The sequence below is a fragment of the Abramis brama genome, assembly GCF_963993115.1.
Source record: "Abramis brama genome assembly, chromosome: 16".
Classification (NCBI taxonomy): Eukaryota; Metazoa; Chordata; class Actinopteri; order Cypriniformes; family Leuciscidae; genus Abramis; species Abramis brama.
In genome coordinates, this window is record NC_139978.1 from 2,414,719 (window position 1) to 2,433,774 (window position 19,056).

At 42.0% G+C, this 19,056-nt stretch overlaps 1 protein-coding gene across 1 annotated transcript; it reads right to left on the minus strand.

The window, feature by feature from the left end:
• Positions 1-7,203: 7,203 nt before the first annotated feature.
• Positions 7,204-10,630, minus strand: LOC311066126 (uncharacterized protein). The gene is made up of 2 exons (XM_084087134.1): positions 10,480-10,630; positions 7,204-8,739 (listed from the first exon to the last, which is right to left on the minus strand). Exon 2 carries the CDS (start codon positions 8,600-8,602, stop codon positions 7,925-7,927), a length of 678 nt encoding a protein of 225 aa, XP_083943260.1. The 5' UTR covers positions 8,603-8,739; positions 10,480-10,630; the 3' UTR covers positions 7,204-7,924.
• Between the last annotated feature and the right edge of the window lie 8,426 nt (positions 10,631-19,056).

The following is a 19,056-nucleotide window of genomic DNA, read 5'->3' on the forward strand; positions in this document are numbered from 1 at the left end:
ACGCCACTCCTCCAACGCTAACTTGACTGCCAACAACTCTCTGTTACCAATGTCATAATTGCGTTCGGCAGGCGATAGTCAATGAGAATAAAACGCGCAGGGATGCATCTTGTCGTCTGAGGAAGCGTGTTGAGAAAGCACTGCTCCTACTCCCACCTCTGACGCGTCGACCTCCACCACGAACTGACGTGTGGGATCAGGGGTGACGAGAATGGGGGCCGAAACAAAACGACCTTTGAGTTTGACGAACACTGCCTCGGCAGTGTTCGACCACCTGAACGTCGTTCGGGGGGAGGTCAAGGCAGTCAGAGGTGCGACTAGATGGCTGTAATTGCGAATGAAACGCCGATAAAAATTGGCGAACCCCAGAAACCGCTGTAGGGCCTTACGGGAATCTGGACTTGGCCAATCTACCACAGTCTTAATCTTGTCAGGATCCATGCGCACTCCCTCAGAAGAGATGATGTACCCTAGAAAAGGAACAGACTGTGCATGAAACGCGCATTTCTCCGCCTTGACAAAAAGCCCATTCTCTAACAGTCTCTGGAGCACTCGTCTGACGTGTTGAACGTGTTCCTGGAGAGACGAAGAAAAAATCAATATGTCATCCAGGTAAACATATATGAACTGATCGACCATGTCTCTCAACACATCATTGACGAGTGCTTGGAAAACCGCTGGGGAGTTGGAAAGCCCGAAGGGCATAACCAAGTATTCAAAGTGCCCCCTGGGGGTGTTAAAAGCAGTTTTCCATTCATCCCCCTTCCTGATACGAACCAAATGATATGCATTACGCAAGTCCAGTTTCGTGAAAATGGATGCTCCCTGCAACCTCTCGAAAGCCGAAGACATCAACGGCAAAGGATAAGAATTCTTTACCGTGATGTTGTTCAGCTCTCGGTAATCAATACAAGGTCGCAGAGAGCCATCCTTCTTCCCAACGAAAAAGAACCCCGCCCCCGCAGGAGAAGAGAAAGGCTGGATGAACCCAGAGGCTAAAGAATCAGAAATATATTTCTCCATGGCCTCCCTCTCGGGAACAGAAAGAGAGTAGAGTTTGCCTTTAGGCGGAGATTTACCTGGCAGTAGATCTATCGCACAGTCATAGGAACGATGCGGAGGAAGAGAAGCAGCACGAGACTTACTGAACACCTCCTTCAGGTCGAGGTACTCCGCGGGCACGTTAGACAAATCCGCTGCCTCACTCTGAAACACAGAACCAGACACAGATGAACAGGCAGACACCAAACATGACTCATGACAATGGTTACTCCAAGAGGAAACAGAATTATTGTGCCAGTCGATATGGGGGTTGTGTTGAGTGAGCCACGGGTGCCCTAAAACCACTGGTGCTAGTGGTGAATCCATGAGTAAAAAGGAAATGTTCTCGGTGTGATTGCCAGAAGTAATAAGTTTAAGTAGATCAGTAGTGTGGGAGATTTCAGGAAGTTCTTGTCCATTGAGTGCGTTGATGGAGATCTTGTGGGAAAGGGGAGTGATAGGGATCTGGAGTTTGAGTGCAAGTCCGAAGTCCATAAAATTACCCTCTGCTCCCGAATCCAGCAGTGCTTGAGTGCGATGCGTGGAAGTTGCCCATTTCAGTCTTACCGGGAGAAGGGTCGATGATGGTGATGAGGTCTTCTCGGCGGAGATCCCACCCGATAGTAGCCTCATACTTACTATCGGGCTTGCTCTTTTACCGGGCAGCAAAAAAGGAAGTGGCCAGCCTTGCCACAGTAAAGGCAGAGTCCCTGGGATCTCCGCCTCTCCCTCTCCTCCCGGGAAAGCCGAGCTCTCCCTACCTGCATGGGTTCATGATCTGGAACTGGGCTGACCGCGTTCCCGCCGCTGGCCCGTAGATCCTCAGGATGGTGCTGGAGTCGACTCTGCTGTGCACGAGAAGTCACACGATCAAGACGAGCATCGACCCTCAGCGCAAGATCCACCAGGCCATCCAGGGTCTTGGGAAGGTCCAGGATGTAAATCTCTCTCTGAACGCGGTCAGCCAACCCATGCAGGAACATGTCCCACTGCGCCTCCTCGTTCCATTGGCACTCTGCAGCCAGGGTGCGGAACTGGATGGAATAGTCCGACACCGAGCCATTTCCTTGGCGTAGATCAGCGAGTAATCTGGCTGCCTCCTTACCCGCCACCGCTCGATCGAATACTCTTCTCATCTCCAAGGAGAGTGCCTGGAACGAGGCGCAGCAGATGTTTTGGTTTTCCCACACCGCCGTTCCCCAGAGAGCCGCCTTCCCCGACAGTAGTGTCAACACGAACGCCACTTTAGACTGTTCGGTGCAAAAGGTCCGTGGCTGCAATGCAAAGTGCAAAGAACAAGCAGTGAGAAAAGCCCTACAATACTCGGGCTCACCTGAGTATTTCTCTGGCGTGGGCAGACGAGGCTCCGGCTGATTCTCTTGTAGAGGCGGGGGGGGTTGAACGGGCGGTGTGGGCGGCGCAGTGGGAACACGGAGAAGTTGTAGCTGTTGGGTGAGCTCGGACACCTGCGTCACGAGTGTCTGAACCGCGCGACCTGTGTTCGCGATCTCTTCTCCTTGTTGATCCATTCTTGTGACGCTATGCGTGATGAACTCATTCAATCTGCCCGAACTTGCTGTATCCATTGTTTGGTCAGATCGTTCTGTAACAGTACAGAGACGGATACAATCGCAAGTAAAAGAATGTTTATTCAAAGGTCAGAAAACACAGGTCGGGAACAACACTCAGATGTGGGAATGACGCAGGGACTTCAATGGGCAACCCGGTGATGGTGTGCGGTGAACGGCGTGCTCAGGAACCAGGAACAATAAACAATCCAGACGCGTGAACACACAACGAAGCAAATCCACGAAGACAGGAATCCACACGAGGAGATGAGAGCCACACACGGGAACAGGACACGACACCAGGGAAGCCACAAACGATCTGACAACATGAGATGGGAATTACTGCACATATAAAGGGAACGGGGATTGAATACAGCTGGCAACAATAATCACCACAATGAGTAACCACACCCACACACACAACACACACACATCAGTAATGAGACAGCCGATTCATGAACCGTGACAGTAACATCATGGGCGGACAACATGTCGACATGGCCCAGCATCACAACATCCAAGATCTTTTCTTTTTTTATTGATTCCATGGCGGTGGATGGGAATGCAATTAATAACCTGAAAAGCTCAGAGGCGTTTCAGTACCTCCATTCCGACAAAGTGGGCTGTGTAATTTTACACGATATGGGCAGTTTAATTTACCTAAAGGCCGATGTTCAACCAAGCCAGTCCGTTAACAATTCAGCGCATAACGCCTGGGTTTTGGTTACCAAGACGGGAGATGTGGAGACTGCAGGCTGTACCTGTATCGCCGGACCTGGACGTTCCTGTAGCCATGCAGGCGCCGTGCTTTGGAAGGTACGTTAGCCCATCTTATGCTTGTATTAAGATGTTTGTATGTATCCGTGTGTTAATCTATAACAGAACACGAAGAGTAATAAAAATAAAAATAAAAAGTAATCCCCTCTAGCCTGCCTGCCTAGCATTTTAAATGCTTGTTGATCGGCGCTGATAGGAAGAGAGACATTTTGCATACATTGCAAGTTACTTTTACTTTTAGAGTTACTTTTAAGACAACAGCAATGTGTTTACAGTGAGCGCAGAATGCGGGGGTGTTTGACAGTGCTTTAATTAATTCGGTGCTAGGTGACAAAAGAGTTTATTGATAGCAATGTTAATGGTATCAAGGAGGATGGCTGATAAACCAGATTGCTGTACAAGTGATCAATCGCAGGATGATGAAAACCCTGGTTCATTTAGCGACAAAAAACAAACTTGGATGCAGTTTATTGTGCAAACGTGTAACCATATACTCTCATTCACTTGATCTGACGTTTGGCATGAGGCTGTGGTTTGTTGTTAATATTTAGTATGTAAACAAGCACAGGCATCACTAGACTTTTTTTTACTGATGCATGTTCCCCAGTATAAATAGTGTGATCTCTCTCTGTTTTATTGGTTGTTTTGTTTATTGTCTAAGGGGGCTTTCCTTTTAACCATATCCTTGCCATAAGCAGCTCTTCGCCCATCCACACCTTTATTAAACATTGATGTTGATGGCTGCAGGCCCAGCTCATTAATTGTTTTGAAAAGTAACAAAAACGCTCTACCTTCATCATACCCTTGTTATTTTGATTTACAAAATGTTGTCTCTAAAAGAAGTCAATTGTGCTGTGATGCTCAAACCATTATTTAAAAAGTGTGTGATTTTGTTTCTATCTGTCTGCAGGTAGAAAATGCTGTGAGGCAAGGGAAGACAGGGCTTATAAAAAGCAATACTGGGCAGCAAAAAATCAGAGATGTGTCTTTCCGAAGACACAGCAGAAATAATCTATACCAACCAGCATCACAGGCATCCTCCTCCAGCATAGTCTCTACACCTAGTCGCAAGGTAAAAGTCCATAAGACACTGGAAGAATGGCAAAATTACTGTCTCTCCACACCAATAGCGGCACTTTTTACTGCACCTGGCAGTGGACTAATGCAGCTCACTTTTAACACCAGCCTCCCTGCTCAGTCTGCCGAGACATCAAAAGCTCCACTGCCCCTACATCATGGTGATCACAACACACAACTTGAATGTGAGAAATGTAGGGCATTCTGCACCACATACATTGACATGACCACAACCCAATTTATGTACATTGAGCAGCACACAAAAGAACAGAGCAGGGAACAACTGTGGCATGACATGCGACGGGTACGGATAACAGCAAGCACAGCCAAGAATGTGCCAGTTCGGGCTACCACAGCACCAGACAAATTCTTGTCTGAACACCTCCATCCTACCTTTCATGGTAAAGCGGCAACCCGGCAAGGAGCAGAGGGTGAAGAGCACGCCAGGCAATACCTGCAAGACCAAGGTCATGACATCGATGTGAAAGGTTTGGTGGTTTGCCCAAGTGAGCCATGGCTTGCTGCGAGTCCGGATGGTGTCATGAACAGAGACACACTACTGGAGATCAAGTGCCCTGTCTTAGTCAAAAACCAGTCCCTTACTGGAGCACTTGCTGTGAGATCAAACGCATGCCCACAGGGGACTTCCATCTGTCCTTCAATGGGCCAAAGGGATATTACATGCAGGCAGTGTTGGGAACGTTACTTTAAAAAAGTAATTAGTTATAGTTACTCACTACTTGTTCCAAAAAGTAACTGAGTTAGTAACTGAATTACTCTATAATAAAAGTAACTCGTTACCAGGGAAAGTAACTATTTGCGTTACTGTTAAAAAAAAAGTTGCTATATGTCAAAGAATTTGAAAACACTTGTAACGATCGTTACTGTGTATTCATGTTTATCACATTATAGTGCAGTGTGCCCTTTAAGAGATGGTTACGTCACTCATGACGTGTACTATGCTAGACGTGCTCTACCCTTTTCCTGTATATTTTATTTGTTGACTAAGTTTTGTGACGCTAAGAAAGAGTAGCTCTCGTGTATGAGAGGATTGCATTGCCTGTGCACTTATCATTAAATGTGCGTGATACAGCCTTTTCCGCCTTCAAGCTCAGCTTTCTTCCCTCGATTTCTCTCGAGTTAATTTATCCGGTCCAAGCGTTACACACTTTGCAGTTTCAAAGTCCTGTATAAACAAAATTACGGAATGTTTTTATGTTTCCACTGTTCGATCGCGTCCGCGCCTCACACACACACACACACACACACAAGTAAACACTTTGCGACTTTTCGATCGCGCCTCTCTCTCTCTCTCTCTCTCTCTCTCTCTTTCGCGTATCTAACAGTAGTTCCGCATTAAATTAATTAATTTGCACGTGAGTTTTTATTTATTTTTATACCGTGTATTCTCCGTGTAAATGTATGCACCGATCGAATCTCTGTTTAGCTGGTGTGTGTGTGTGTGTGTGGCGCGTGTGCTGGCATGTGTGTAAAAACACTGGCTCTGAACACTGGCTACCATGAAACACATGACTCTGCCTTAGCCAATCATAATCGCTTATCTCGTTATTAACCCACCTCCTTACTAGCTGTGCGAGGCTGCGAGCCAGGGGTGCAACTGCGGTCGGATTACACTGTTTATTCAATCAATGCATAGTAACGCACCGCATTTAACGTCCAGTAATGTTAACGGCGTTGTAACGACGGGAAAAGTAATTAGTTAGATTACCCCGTAACTGAAAAAATAACGTCGTTACCTAACGCCGTTCTTTTAAACGGCGTTATTCCAAACACTGCATGCAGGTGCAACTGGGCATGCACTGCACAGGGCTACGGCAAGCCTTGTTGGTGATTTGGAGTAACACTGAATGTCTACAGCTCAACGTGCCCTACGACCAAACCTTTGTTGAGGGACGTATCTCAAGGCTACACTCCTTCTATTTCACCCACATGTTGCCAAAAGTTGTCGATGACTTCGATGATGGAAGGCTGGAGTTGTGCTTCAGATACATGAATGTTGTAAAATCAGCATGACCTGCTTATGTGTACTGGGGTGATTAGTCATTCCTTTTTTAACCCCTTGTCCCCTGTTGTCACAAATTTGTGACAAATCCTTTCTAGCTTTTATTTATTTTTATCAAACTGATTTATTTTTATTTTATTTTTTTATTTATTTATTTTTATATCAGTCACTTATCATTTATCTTTATTTATTAATTTTATTTCATATTTTATTTTATTCCAGTCTTTTTCTTTTTGTAATATTTTGAGATTTTTTCCTGTATTTACTTTGTTTTTATTTAATTCAAAAAAAAAAAAATCAGCCATTAGGAGTTAATGAAATTGTCCCTTTGTTATGGAATAGGATCAATAACAATTAATTCATTTCTTCTCAAAAATCTAATTGTTTATTGTCATGTGTCAATATTTACAATACAAGAAAAAGAATAGCACTCACACAAGTTTTTCTTAGTTAAAACTCTGTTTTGTCTTATCAATAATCACAACACCAGAAAGGGAACAATAACAATACATTTTTATTTATATATATATATATATATATATATATATATATAAAATAAAAAAAAAAGGAACATGTACAATTTAAAAAAAAATAAAAAAAACAACTGCAGGTAACCCAGGTTTTACTTTTCATAGGGACTTACACCTCATGTGGCAGTCGGATGAGTCTGGACCTCATGTTTGCTAAAGCAGCACATATGATAAGAATCTTGTCCAACCTCGGGTCATGGAGATGGGGACAGTTTTGGACAGAATTTTGAAGACTTTAAGTCTTTGGATTGCCCTCTCTACATGTATACGGACATTGGCCACTCGTCTAGTGCGCGTTACCTCCTCATTGGTCAATAGAGCTGGTAAGTCCCGCCCATCCGTAAAACCCCAAGTGGACCTCTAGGTTGAAAAATCGTCAATGCAAGTGAATGGGAGAAAATAATTATTTTCTGGTCCCGTTTGAATTGTGCCATGAATGTGAACATATGTTGTCTGTGAATTTTTATATAACTTTTCATGTTACGAGTTTGACAGTATATGGTATGATTCTTCAGCTAGCAGTTGTGTAAAAGACATAACGAGAAAGACTACATGTCGCCTATGTGACGTCACCCCATAAAGTTGACTTACCCGTGGTTTTCGCCAACCTCACCGATTTTGTCCTCTCCCTGAAAGAAGGCAGTGAAGTGCACCAAAGACACAGCCATGTTTAGCGGGATCCGTGAGCTAGTGTCCGTGTGCGAGTGGTGGTGACGTTTCAAACGCGTCGAAAGCAGCGAAGAGTTGTAGTCCACAAAGTGCTCTCACACAAAGTCTAACCGTATCAAACTTCTACCCGCTAAATTGTAGCATTCTTTACACGAAAAATTATATAAAAAATTAACAGACAACATATGTTCTCCCATTCACTTGCATTGACGATTTTTCAACCTAGAGGTCCAGTGGGGTTAGCGGAAGGGGCGGGACTTACCAGCTCTATTGACCACGCTTGTAGGTAAAGGCAGGAATTTCACCTTCCTTTCATGTAGTACATCTCGAATCGTGAAACCCCTGTCAGCCATTACCTCATCACCAGGCCTTAGGGCCTCCAGAAACCCACTGTTTATAGTGATGAACTTATCACTGCTTTTACCAGCATAGGCCTCTGATATAAACATTATCAGCCCATGAGGTGACACAGCAACAAGATATTTGGCAGTACTGGTTCCCTTGTAATGACTGAAAGTGGCACTCCTACAGTTAAGGTTTGTAGCTCTCTGAATAGCCGTTTCAGCACAATCGATGATGCAAGTGGTCTGGGGGTGGTTCTTTTTAAAGGATGGTGGCATGTTAGCACGAATAACACTTCTTGGCAGCCAGGCAACCATGGGTTCAAGCTGCTCACCCAATGTATCAATCCAGTGAGCAATCACCTTACTTACTTCACCTTTAGACACTTTAAAGCGCTTTGCCACATCCCCTAACACAAGGTTCAGTTTCAGTTTCATGAGGGTCATCAGTATTTGGTCAACAACAGAAATACTACATGATGGTTTACTAAATGGCAACATCGTTTTCACCAAAGTAAAAAAATATACCAGACGCAGTCCTGTGTACAGCAGCGAGGTATCATCATCCAGGAGCATATCATCAGCCACAGTCTGACCCCCAGTCTGCGTCGATTTGTTCACGTGGTCCAACTTTGCCGCGTAGCTGTGGTCAGTTTTTGTTAGGTCCTCCCATTGTGTTGCAGCATCTTTAAACTTCGGCTCGATGCACACTTCTAAAAGACAAACAGCATCAACTATAAATGTATATACCCTACTGGTAACACTTTAGAATACTGTATCTTACTTACTGCATAACTAATAAGTAATTATTGAAGAACTAATAGGTAATTATTCATTAACTACTTCTTCACTACTGTTAACTACTAAGGAAGATGTGTTAACTAATCAGTATGTAATATATTTTTATGATTGTGTTAAGTAACAGTTAGTTAATCAATAAATAATGAATTCTGTCATAACTCTTGAAGAACTACTACTAATTATCTACTAATTAAGGTTCAAGAAAAATAACTAAGAAGTAACTACTAATGAACAGTCATACAAAACTAACCTGTTTTTATATTTTATATACAGTACTGTGTGTGTCTGTTTTCCTCAGCATATAATGCCATTGAGTAAATTCATGTTTGAGGCAATGACTGAGGGAAACTGAAAATATAGGGAACTTATTAGTAATTCATAAATAATTATCAATTAATTCTGCAGGAATTACTTAAAACCTGGAACAGTATTCTAAAGTGAGAATATAGGGAACTCATTAGTAATTAATAAATAATTATCAAATAATTATCCAGGAATTAGGCTACTTATAACCTGAAACAGTATTCTAAAGTGAACGTATAAGGAAATTAATTGGTAATTAACAAATAATTATTAGATAATTCTTCAGGAATTACTTGGAACCTGGAACAGTATTCTAAAGTGAGAATATAGGGAACTCATTAGTAATTAATAAATAATTATCAAATAATTATCCAGGAATTAGGCTACTTATAACCTGAAACAGTATTCTAAAGTGAACATATAAGGAAATTAATTGGTAATTAACAAATAATTATTAGATAATTCTTCAGGAATTACTTGGAACCTGGAACAGTATTCTAAAGTGAGAATATAGGGAACTCATTAGTAATTAATACAGAATTACCAAATACTTCTGACTCAAATCAAACTTACTGTAAAAAACACATTATTAACGGTATTATCTAAACCTGTGTAAAATAGATAAGTTATCATACATTATGATACATTTTGCTAATTAAATAAAAAATGTGCTTATTTGCAGATCAATATATAGCCTAGTAAATGTCTGCACTTATCTTTCTTATTAGTGCTGAAGAATGACTAAAACTGGCTAGAAAATAAAATAAAAAACATTGATCAGTGCTTTTTACTTTTCAAGTAATTACCTTTGTACTTTTACTAAAGTAATTTTGAAAATGAATAGGCCAATAGTTTATCATTTTACTGGAGTAATATTGTATTGGGTTATCTGTACTTTTACTCAAGTACTTGATTTGTGTACTTCATCCACCACTCCACTGCTAAAATAAAACGGTTTATTGTAGTAACCACTGTGTATGACTGTTCATTAGTAGTTACTTCTTAGTTATTTTTCTTGCACATTAATTCATAGATAATTAATAATAGTTCTTCAAGAGTTATGACATACTTCATTAGTTATTGATTAACTAACTGAAACTTAACACAATCATACAATTCTATTACATACTAATTAGTTAACACATCTTCCTTAGTAGTTAACAGTAGTGACTTAAGTGTTAATAAATAATTATCTATTAGTTCCTCAATAATTCCTAATTAGTTATGCAGTAAGTAAGATACAGTATTCTAAAGTGTTACCACCCTACTAACACAGGACAGAGACACATATATCAACGAACTGTTGCTGCAAACTTTAGCTAACCAGAAAAATATCAAGATACACTTACCATCCGATTGCGTGTCACTTGTGTTTCTGTCGAGTTGACGTCTCTTTTGCTGGGGAGGTCGCTCGTATCCCAACCAAAAGTTCCGGGAAAGGGTTTTCCTCTGTGGGCTTTTTATCAATGAAGTGATAAGAACAAAAAAACAGTCTTTTGGGCGGATTCTTCAACTTCAAAGCCGCTAGCCACTTCCGAGATTCAACATTTTGGTTTCTCATACAACGCATACGGGGGAGCACATCCACATTGGCGCCTTGTAGATGGTTGATGGTCGAAACATTCTCCTTCCGACCAAACATCCAGCAATCGCCACGAGTTGTTGCAACCGCAAACAGCACAATATGTCCTGGAGCCGTGTCGGCGTGTAACACCATCCATAGTTTACTTTTTCTGCACGCTAACCAAAGACAGTAAAAGTTGACCTCAGCTCAGATTACTGCCGCGGCAGATTACGTCATAAAGAGAATAAACTGACACTTTTCAAAGTCTGTGATTACAGCGCCACTCAGCGGTAAAAGGCAGCAAATACACATCCCGCGGGAACGGCGGCGGTAAAAGTCTCATTCTGGTTGGCCTGCCTGTATGGGGATTTAACATAGGGGTGTCCAGACTTATGCACCCTGTTTTTTAAGGAAGAACATTTATTTATTTACGATATATAATTCATTCACAAAGACAATTGGTGTCCTTAAAGGTGGGATTTTTCCTAATTTTTTTAATTAAGGCATTAAGTTCAGATCTTTTCTTTCTTTTTTCTCAGCCTTTTTCTTGGTTGCTTTTATAAACAGTGAAGGGTTACAAATTTAAGAATCTATTTCAGATATGCTTCCTTACATAACATCATGGTGAAGAATACTGATTTTAGCATTTAAGGTTTTAATTTAGATTCCAATACAAACTGATAAAGTTTAGTAGACTGATTTCAGATGATTATTGAGTCTCCAGCAAGAGTCTCCTTTCCTGCCAGTCCTGTTTTCTCTATTGTATTTTAAATGAGTCAGATCACTGAGATTCTCACCTTTCAGCCTAGACGTTGAATCGTTAGGTTGATTGGATTAGCTGTAGGGGAGACTTTCACCTTTTTTCTTTAATGGCTCTGGGATGGCCCTTGGAACCGGAGTTCCTGGCCAGTATCAGCATTTGAATAGCGATGCTGATTCAATTGGACTGGTAGTGCTCTCAGACTAGGGTGTTTCCTAAACCTGTTACATGCTTTGTTTGAATTTGTCTCCATCTTCAAAAGTCCCTCCTCCTAAAATGCATATAAGACACCATGTACAGTTACATACTTTAGATAATGTTGGATTCCTGCAGCCACGTCAACACGAAGTCCTCAATAAAGAATAACTTTGTTTGAACGTGATCCCAACTGTCTCCTGGTTTTGCGTCGATGAAAGAAAACTTTCCAACAACAGACAACCATTTATTTAACAGTGCCTTTTATAAAAGAGACTATAATATAACTAAAAATTACCATTATGTAGAATATTTGTGTACTTCAATTTTATTTGTTCCCATGTTCTAGTGTGGTGACTGACATTACAATGAATGAACAAAGTAATTATGCAATTATTAAAATACAAAAATATAGGCTAATAAGTGATAAAAACATCTAACATGGCCACTTCTAATGGATTTAAATTGTCTGCTACTTTTTGCCAGTCCTCTCTCCTGGCTTTTGCAGACTTTGAGGTGTTCCCTGGCGTTTTGATTAAACATTAAAATTCAGAATAAACTTCGACTATTAGTTCTTGCTCTGCTGAGGAGAAAAACTGAGCACCTTCTTTGGCCACGCTGAACAGCCAATAGCAGCGTTGCTGATCAATGTTTCTACTATCAATACATATACCCTTTTAACCAGCGCATGAACGCGCAGTTATCTCAGATAACTCAATCCAGCGATACTAATCATATCCGGCAAGTGTGTTCGAAGAACCTAATTAGCCAGATCATGTTTAGCACGATGATATCATCTTGGATGTGTAATTTGATCTTGGATGTTTTAAGCAACGTACGAAGAACGGGCCCCTGTTCGCTACTTGGGGTACTCTCATTTATTTTGATGTGATTACACAACAAATTGGCGACAAGGATGGCAGTTCATCGTCCTCCTACATACTTAAAATGTCCTGGTGAGCCTGCAGTTCCGTTTGGGATGTGGACACAAATGTTTGAGAACTACTTGTTGGCGATTCATGCTGAGGGAGATGACTGGCCTGATACTCGTAAGCGTGCTACACTGCTTCACTGCCTGGGCACAGAAGCACAGAGAATTTTCTACACTCTTCCTAATACCGATACGACCTATGCATCTGCTCTTACGGCTCTCAGAACGCATTTTGTACCGAAAGTTAATGTCATTGCTGAGCGACATAAAGTTCGTCAAAGGGAGCAAAGGCATGACGAAAATATACTTCAGTAAGTAGCCGCGCTTCGTGATATGGTGTCATTATGTGCATTTGGTGACAAAGAAGATGAAATGCTAAGAGATCAAATTGTGGAGAAAGTGCACAGCAGTCGAATTCGTGAACGCTTACTACTTGAAGCGGATTTGACGTTAGACAGAGCAGTACAAGTGGCCGTTCAAGTGGAAAATGCCATGGCTAATGCGAGTGAATTTGCAAAACCTGCCGACTTACCAGTTCAACGGCTATATGTCAAAAAATAAATAAACGACCATGCATAGAACCACACAAGGTAAAACCCAGAGCCATTCTGCACAGAAATTTTATCGCTGTGATTCCAGCTGCCATTTGCCAAATTCCAAGCAGTGCCCTGCTTTAAATAAGACATGTAAGTTGTGTGGTAAAATGGGACATTTTGTAAAAGTGTGCCGCTCTGGATGAAGACAGGACATCAGAGAAATCGAAGTCCCTGAACTGACTGTTTTGTACATGACTAACACATTTGCTGCTGCAAACAAAATTGTGTGTGACATTGAAATGGGCACATTTTCTGGTACTACGGCGCAAGAACTAATTGTTGATACTGGATCATCATTATCTTTGCTTCCAGAACATATATATAAGCAATACTTCTCTGAACTACCCTTGGAACAGTCAGATGTGCGTCTTGTCACATATTCAAAAGATGACCTTCCAGTGCTGGGATGTATTAAGACGTCTGCGCGACATGGTGAACATTCAGTACCTGCCACATTCTATATTGTGAAAAGTGGAAACGCACTTATGGGCATGGACTTAATAATATATTCCAGGAAATAGAGTACTCACCCCCAAACAGTCAGTGCAACTAGTGTTCAATACTGATACGTAGTGATGTATGTCTCGAGACCGGTCTTGGTCTCGAGACCGGTCTCGAGACCACTTTTACGTGGTCTCGGTCTTGTCACGGCCTCGACGGTCTTTGGTCTTGGTCTTGTCTTGGTCTCGGATCTCTCGGTCTTGTCTAGGTCTCGATGTCTCAGACCGACATAGTGGTCGGGGGATTTAGAAATACAATACTACAATATCCACGACGACACAGCGTTCGATAATGCAACATTATTATCCGCAACGGAACGGATTGAAGCGCGCGCCCGATTGATGACAGTGCGGTGTGTGCGCGAGCCACACGAGAAAACACTGTATCCGCGCCACTGATCGCAGCGGCAACAAGCACTTTGATCACTTGGTTTAAAAAACACATATCAGTGACATGATGGGTTTTAGCTTCATTCAGGAGATTTTGGGTAACTGCACAACTGACAGATGACTTTGAGCGCACCGCCAAACGGTCTGTGTGTGTGTGTGTGTTGTGTGTGTAACCATAGCGACAAAACGACAAACTTTCGGATCCTGCACTTAAGCCTATAATTTCGTTTTTAAAAATTTAATTATGTATTTAAAAGTTGCAGAATGGATTCGTTTGGAGTCTGAGGGTGTATTCACACCAGGAAAGTCCGATAGTTCACTTGCTTTGGTCCGGACCAAATAGAATGTTGATTTTTTTTGTTTGGTACGGTTCGCTTTCACACTGCTCTTTTTGCAAGTGAACCAAAATGTGTAAACAAAACCACACGTGTGCTAAGGTCGTCCATTCATTGGACAGTAATCCTCAAGCAGGGAAAAGCAGGAAGTGCACAAACAGGCTCAGCATGGAGATATTTCGTAATGTAATATTTGTTATTTTACTGATTTGGTGTTATTCTCTACACACGCAATATAAAGAAACTTTATGGTATAGATAAAAGCCCGCCCGCACCGACAATTGATTGCTTGAGTCCTTACATGCGCTTCGTGAGGCACACTGGCGCACACACACACGCAAGGTCTCTCGCTCCCTCTCTCTCTGCCGTGCGCGCGCTCTTGCTCGCTCGCTCGCTTTAGACACCATTATGCCAAAATGTCCGTTTTGTTAAGTATCCTCATAAGAGCAGTCAAATAAAAAGACGCAGTTTTCTGTAGTTGGGTCGGTTCATGTTCACACCGTAAACGAACCGTACCAGAGTTCGTTTGGAATCGTACCGAGACCACCTCTTCAGCTGGGTCTCGGTTCGATTGTTTGGTCCGCACCCGAGTTCGATTGCTGTATTCACACCTGCCCAAAAGATCCGCACCAAGGGGGAAAACGAACTAGAGTTCGATTCAATCGAACCAAACAAGGCAGGTGTGAATACACCCTGAGACTCCGAAATCGGCAGAGATAGACATTTAGACAGATAGAGATAGCATTTGCTTAGATGAATTTGTGTCTTTGATATCTCTGTGTGTATGTGTGTGTGTGTGTGTGTGTGTGTGTTGTTTGATTACAGTATATTGTATTTAAGATGGTGTTAGACTAAATAAATGATCTTTAAAATATCATCTGCATATCTATGTTGTGTTAACTAAACATTAGGCCTAATCCAAGTTTATAATTGTGCATCTTTAATTTGCTGTTACGATTTCATCTACACATTAAGTATAATTTCAATTGGTTAAATATTTCTCATTCTTTAGACACTTGTTGGAGGAGCAAGATGGTGTTGGAGGTGTTTGATGTTTTGTCAGATGAACCAGTCAGTGTCACGTCAGTCTTCAACAGTACACAATAAGTTAAGGGAGTCTCAATCCTCTAATAGTGCAGTAACAGCCGTCATGCAATAATTGCTCACATAGTTGATCTCACCCAGTCTGCAAAAACATTTACAGTGAGCTCACAGTCACACACGACATGGTCTGTTTCTGTATTGTTCTGCCAACTGCGGCTGAACCCTAGTATGCTGCTGTTCTTGAATTCATACAAGTTATAGCTTAGCTTCAACACTAGTCTGTTTTGTTATTCCTCCGGTCTCGACTTGGTCTCGGTCTTGGTCTCGACTTGGTCTTGGTCTTGACTTATTCTGTCTTGGTCTTGGTCTTGTCTTGGTCTCGATACCCTCTGGTCTTGGTAGTATCTTGGTCTCGGTTTAGGCGGTCTTGACTACAAGTCTACTGATACGCCATCCTTTGGCTGTGCAAAGAACTATGTACACAAAGTGAAAATGCATGAAAATGTCATTCCTGTGCAACAGAAGCTACGCAGACTACCTTTTTCTGTAAGGGATGCTGTGTCTGCAGAGCTGAACCGCCTACTAGCAGCGGATATTATTGAAAGAGTGGATGCTTCGCCTTGGGTTTCGCCCATCGTAGTTATTCAAAAGAAATCTGGAGACATCAGAATGTGTGTGGATCTTAGGGAACCCAACAAAGCAATCGTTGTGGACAGCTACCCCATTCCACACACTGAAGAACTCTTTTCACAGTTGAGAGGTGCTGTGATGTTTTCTACAATCGACCTGGCAAATGCTTACTATCAGGTACCACTACATGAGGACATTAGGGACCTCACTGCTTTTATAACACATGATGGTTTGTTTCGTTTTAGGCGAGATTGCTACGGATTAGCATCAGCCCCAGCAGCGTTTCAAAAACTGATGTCTACTATTCTCAGGGGTGTTACAGGCGTCCAGTGTTATCCGGATAACATAATTGTGTTTGGTGACTCTGTTACTAGCCATGATGCTCACCTAAAAATAGTGCTGCACAAACTACAAGAAGCAGGTCTGCATCTAACTGAGAAGAAATGTACATGTCACCAGGAGAAGCTCACATTTCTGGGACATACCATCTCCAAAGAGGGACTGATGCCAGATCACAGCCACTTGGAAGCAATACGTAATGCTCCACCACCTTCGGATGCGCCCACACTAAGATCATTTCTAGGCCTCACCGCTTGGTATGCTAAATTCATTCCTAACTACGCAGCTGTTGTGGAGCCTATGAGAGATGTCGTTAGAGGAAATTCAAATTTTCTAAACTAATGAAGCACACAAAAGTTTCCAGGAAGTAAAAGAACTGATTACACAGAGCTCTGCATTGGCTTTATTTGATCCTGCTTTGCCCACAATTGTTACAACAGAGGCCTCAGACTACGGCATAGGTGGCATCCTGACTCAGCTTCATCCAGATAAGTCAGAAAGGACCGTGGCTTTCGCATCCAGAACCTTGACATCGGCAGAAAGGAAATATTCTGTTGTTGAAAAAGAAGCCCTTGCTTGTGTCTGGGTCATTGAGCGTTGGAGAACATACCTGTGGGGCAAACACTTCAAATTAAGATCAGATCGCCAAGCCCTAACCACCCTTTTGACTACTAAAGGTATGGGACGAGCTGTACTGAGAGCAGCACGATGGTCTGCCAGACTGCTCTGCTTTAACTATACTATGCAGTACAGATGGGGGGTTGACAACCAGGTAGCGGATTGCCTTTCGCGTCTTCCATTGCCAAATTAAATTAATTCTGACTTTGATTCTGAACCCGAAACTGTTGCTGCTATCACTACACTCCTGTCAGCTGTTCCTGTGGCCGAGTTTGCTGCTGAAAGCTCCTCATGTCCTGAGCTTGCCAAACTTCATCAATACATTGAGTATGGCTGGCCCGCTACATCTAAAGCCCTACATCCTGACATGTCCAGGTACTTTCCAATACGAGATGAACTGTCTATTTTGGACTCGTATGTTCCAAGAGGACCACACAGACTGATTGTGCCACTTAGTTTACGTTCACGTCTGGTCACCCTCGCTCATGATGGCCATCAAGGCATTGTGAGAACCAAGCAACGGCTTAGGGAGCTATACTGGTGGCCTAAGATTGATTCGCAGGTACAGTCCACAATTGCAACCTGCGTCACCTGCCAACTCAATGATAAAACTGCTAGAACCACACATGCACCACTTACCCCAGTTGACTATCCAGTAGGTCCGTGGCAGAAACTGGGCATTGACGTGGTGGGTCCTTTCGACATTGGTCCTGTTAGTTGTAGATACGCTATCACACTGATTGACTACCATTCAAAATGGCCAGAGGAAGCTTTTGCACCTCATGTGACTGCATCTACCATTATTGTTTTCTGAGGTCAGTGTTCAGCCAAAAAGGGAATCCTCTGGAGATTGTTACTGTCAATGGGCTTCAGTTCCTGTCAACGGAGTTCAAACTATTTCTACAAGAAAGAGATGTAAAGCACATCCGTACTTCTATATATCACCCGGAAGGAAATGGAGCTGTGGAGCGCTGGAATAAGGTACTGAAGGAGGCTATTCTGACTGCAGAAAGGGAGAGAGCCCCTTGGACATCGTTCATTGCAGATTTTCTGCAAACTTACCGAGCCACACCTCACGCCACAACAGGAATTTCTCCTTTTGAGCTGATGTTTGTAAGGAAAATGAGAACAAAATTGACAATTTTTCCAAAGTGCAATGTGAATCCTGCTATAAAAAAGCTGAAAACAAACGTGATGCGAAACCAGAGGAAAATGAAAGCATACAGAATTTACTCAGGTTCCTGAACACTCTGAACAGTCAACTCATACTGCATCACCTGGAAGTGGTAACAACCAATTGGAGGGACGTTGTAGAAGGAAGCCAGTATGGCTGAAGGACTATGTAACTTAAACTGCCATAGTAGGCAAAGAAGAAAGTAATGGGAAAAGAAGGAAAAGGAAAACCCAGAAGTTTAGTTCAGGAAAGTTGTGGTTTTGAACTGAAAGGATGTTCATGTAACTATTCATGCTATATGTGTTTTGTCAAGAGACATTGTTAGACATTGTTCTGTGTTCTCTAATATAAGTAAAGAAATCCGGTAAGAAAACAAAACAACTGAATATATTGTTTAGCAATGTTCATTGTAACTGCAGATGGAAACAAATTAAGTCAGGGGGAGATGTTGTGTTCTCTTATTACGTTGCTAATTGATAAATGTCCACTAGATGGGGATATTGTTCTAGATATGAAAGTAGGAAGGTGAAGAGGAAGAGGTTGTTGTGCTTATGGAGAATGAAAAGTAAAGAGACCTGTTCGCTACTCTGTGTGCTCTCATTTAATTTGATGTGATTACACAACAATATCAACTGTGGTTTCAATGGCCCATGACCAAGTAAACACTGTAATAAATAAATCATGTAATATTTTTTAGAAATTATAATACTGGAATACAGAAATACTTCACAAAACAAACTGCCATATAGCTAATTTAAGACAATATGTTAGAAAAAATACATAGATGGAATAATTATTGTATCTGGTAAGTCAACTAAAGTGTCAAAGTGGATTTACATCGAATATTAGA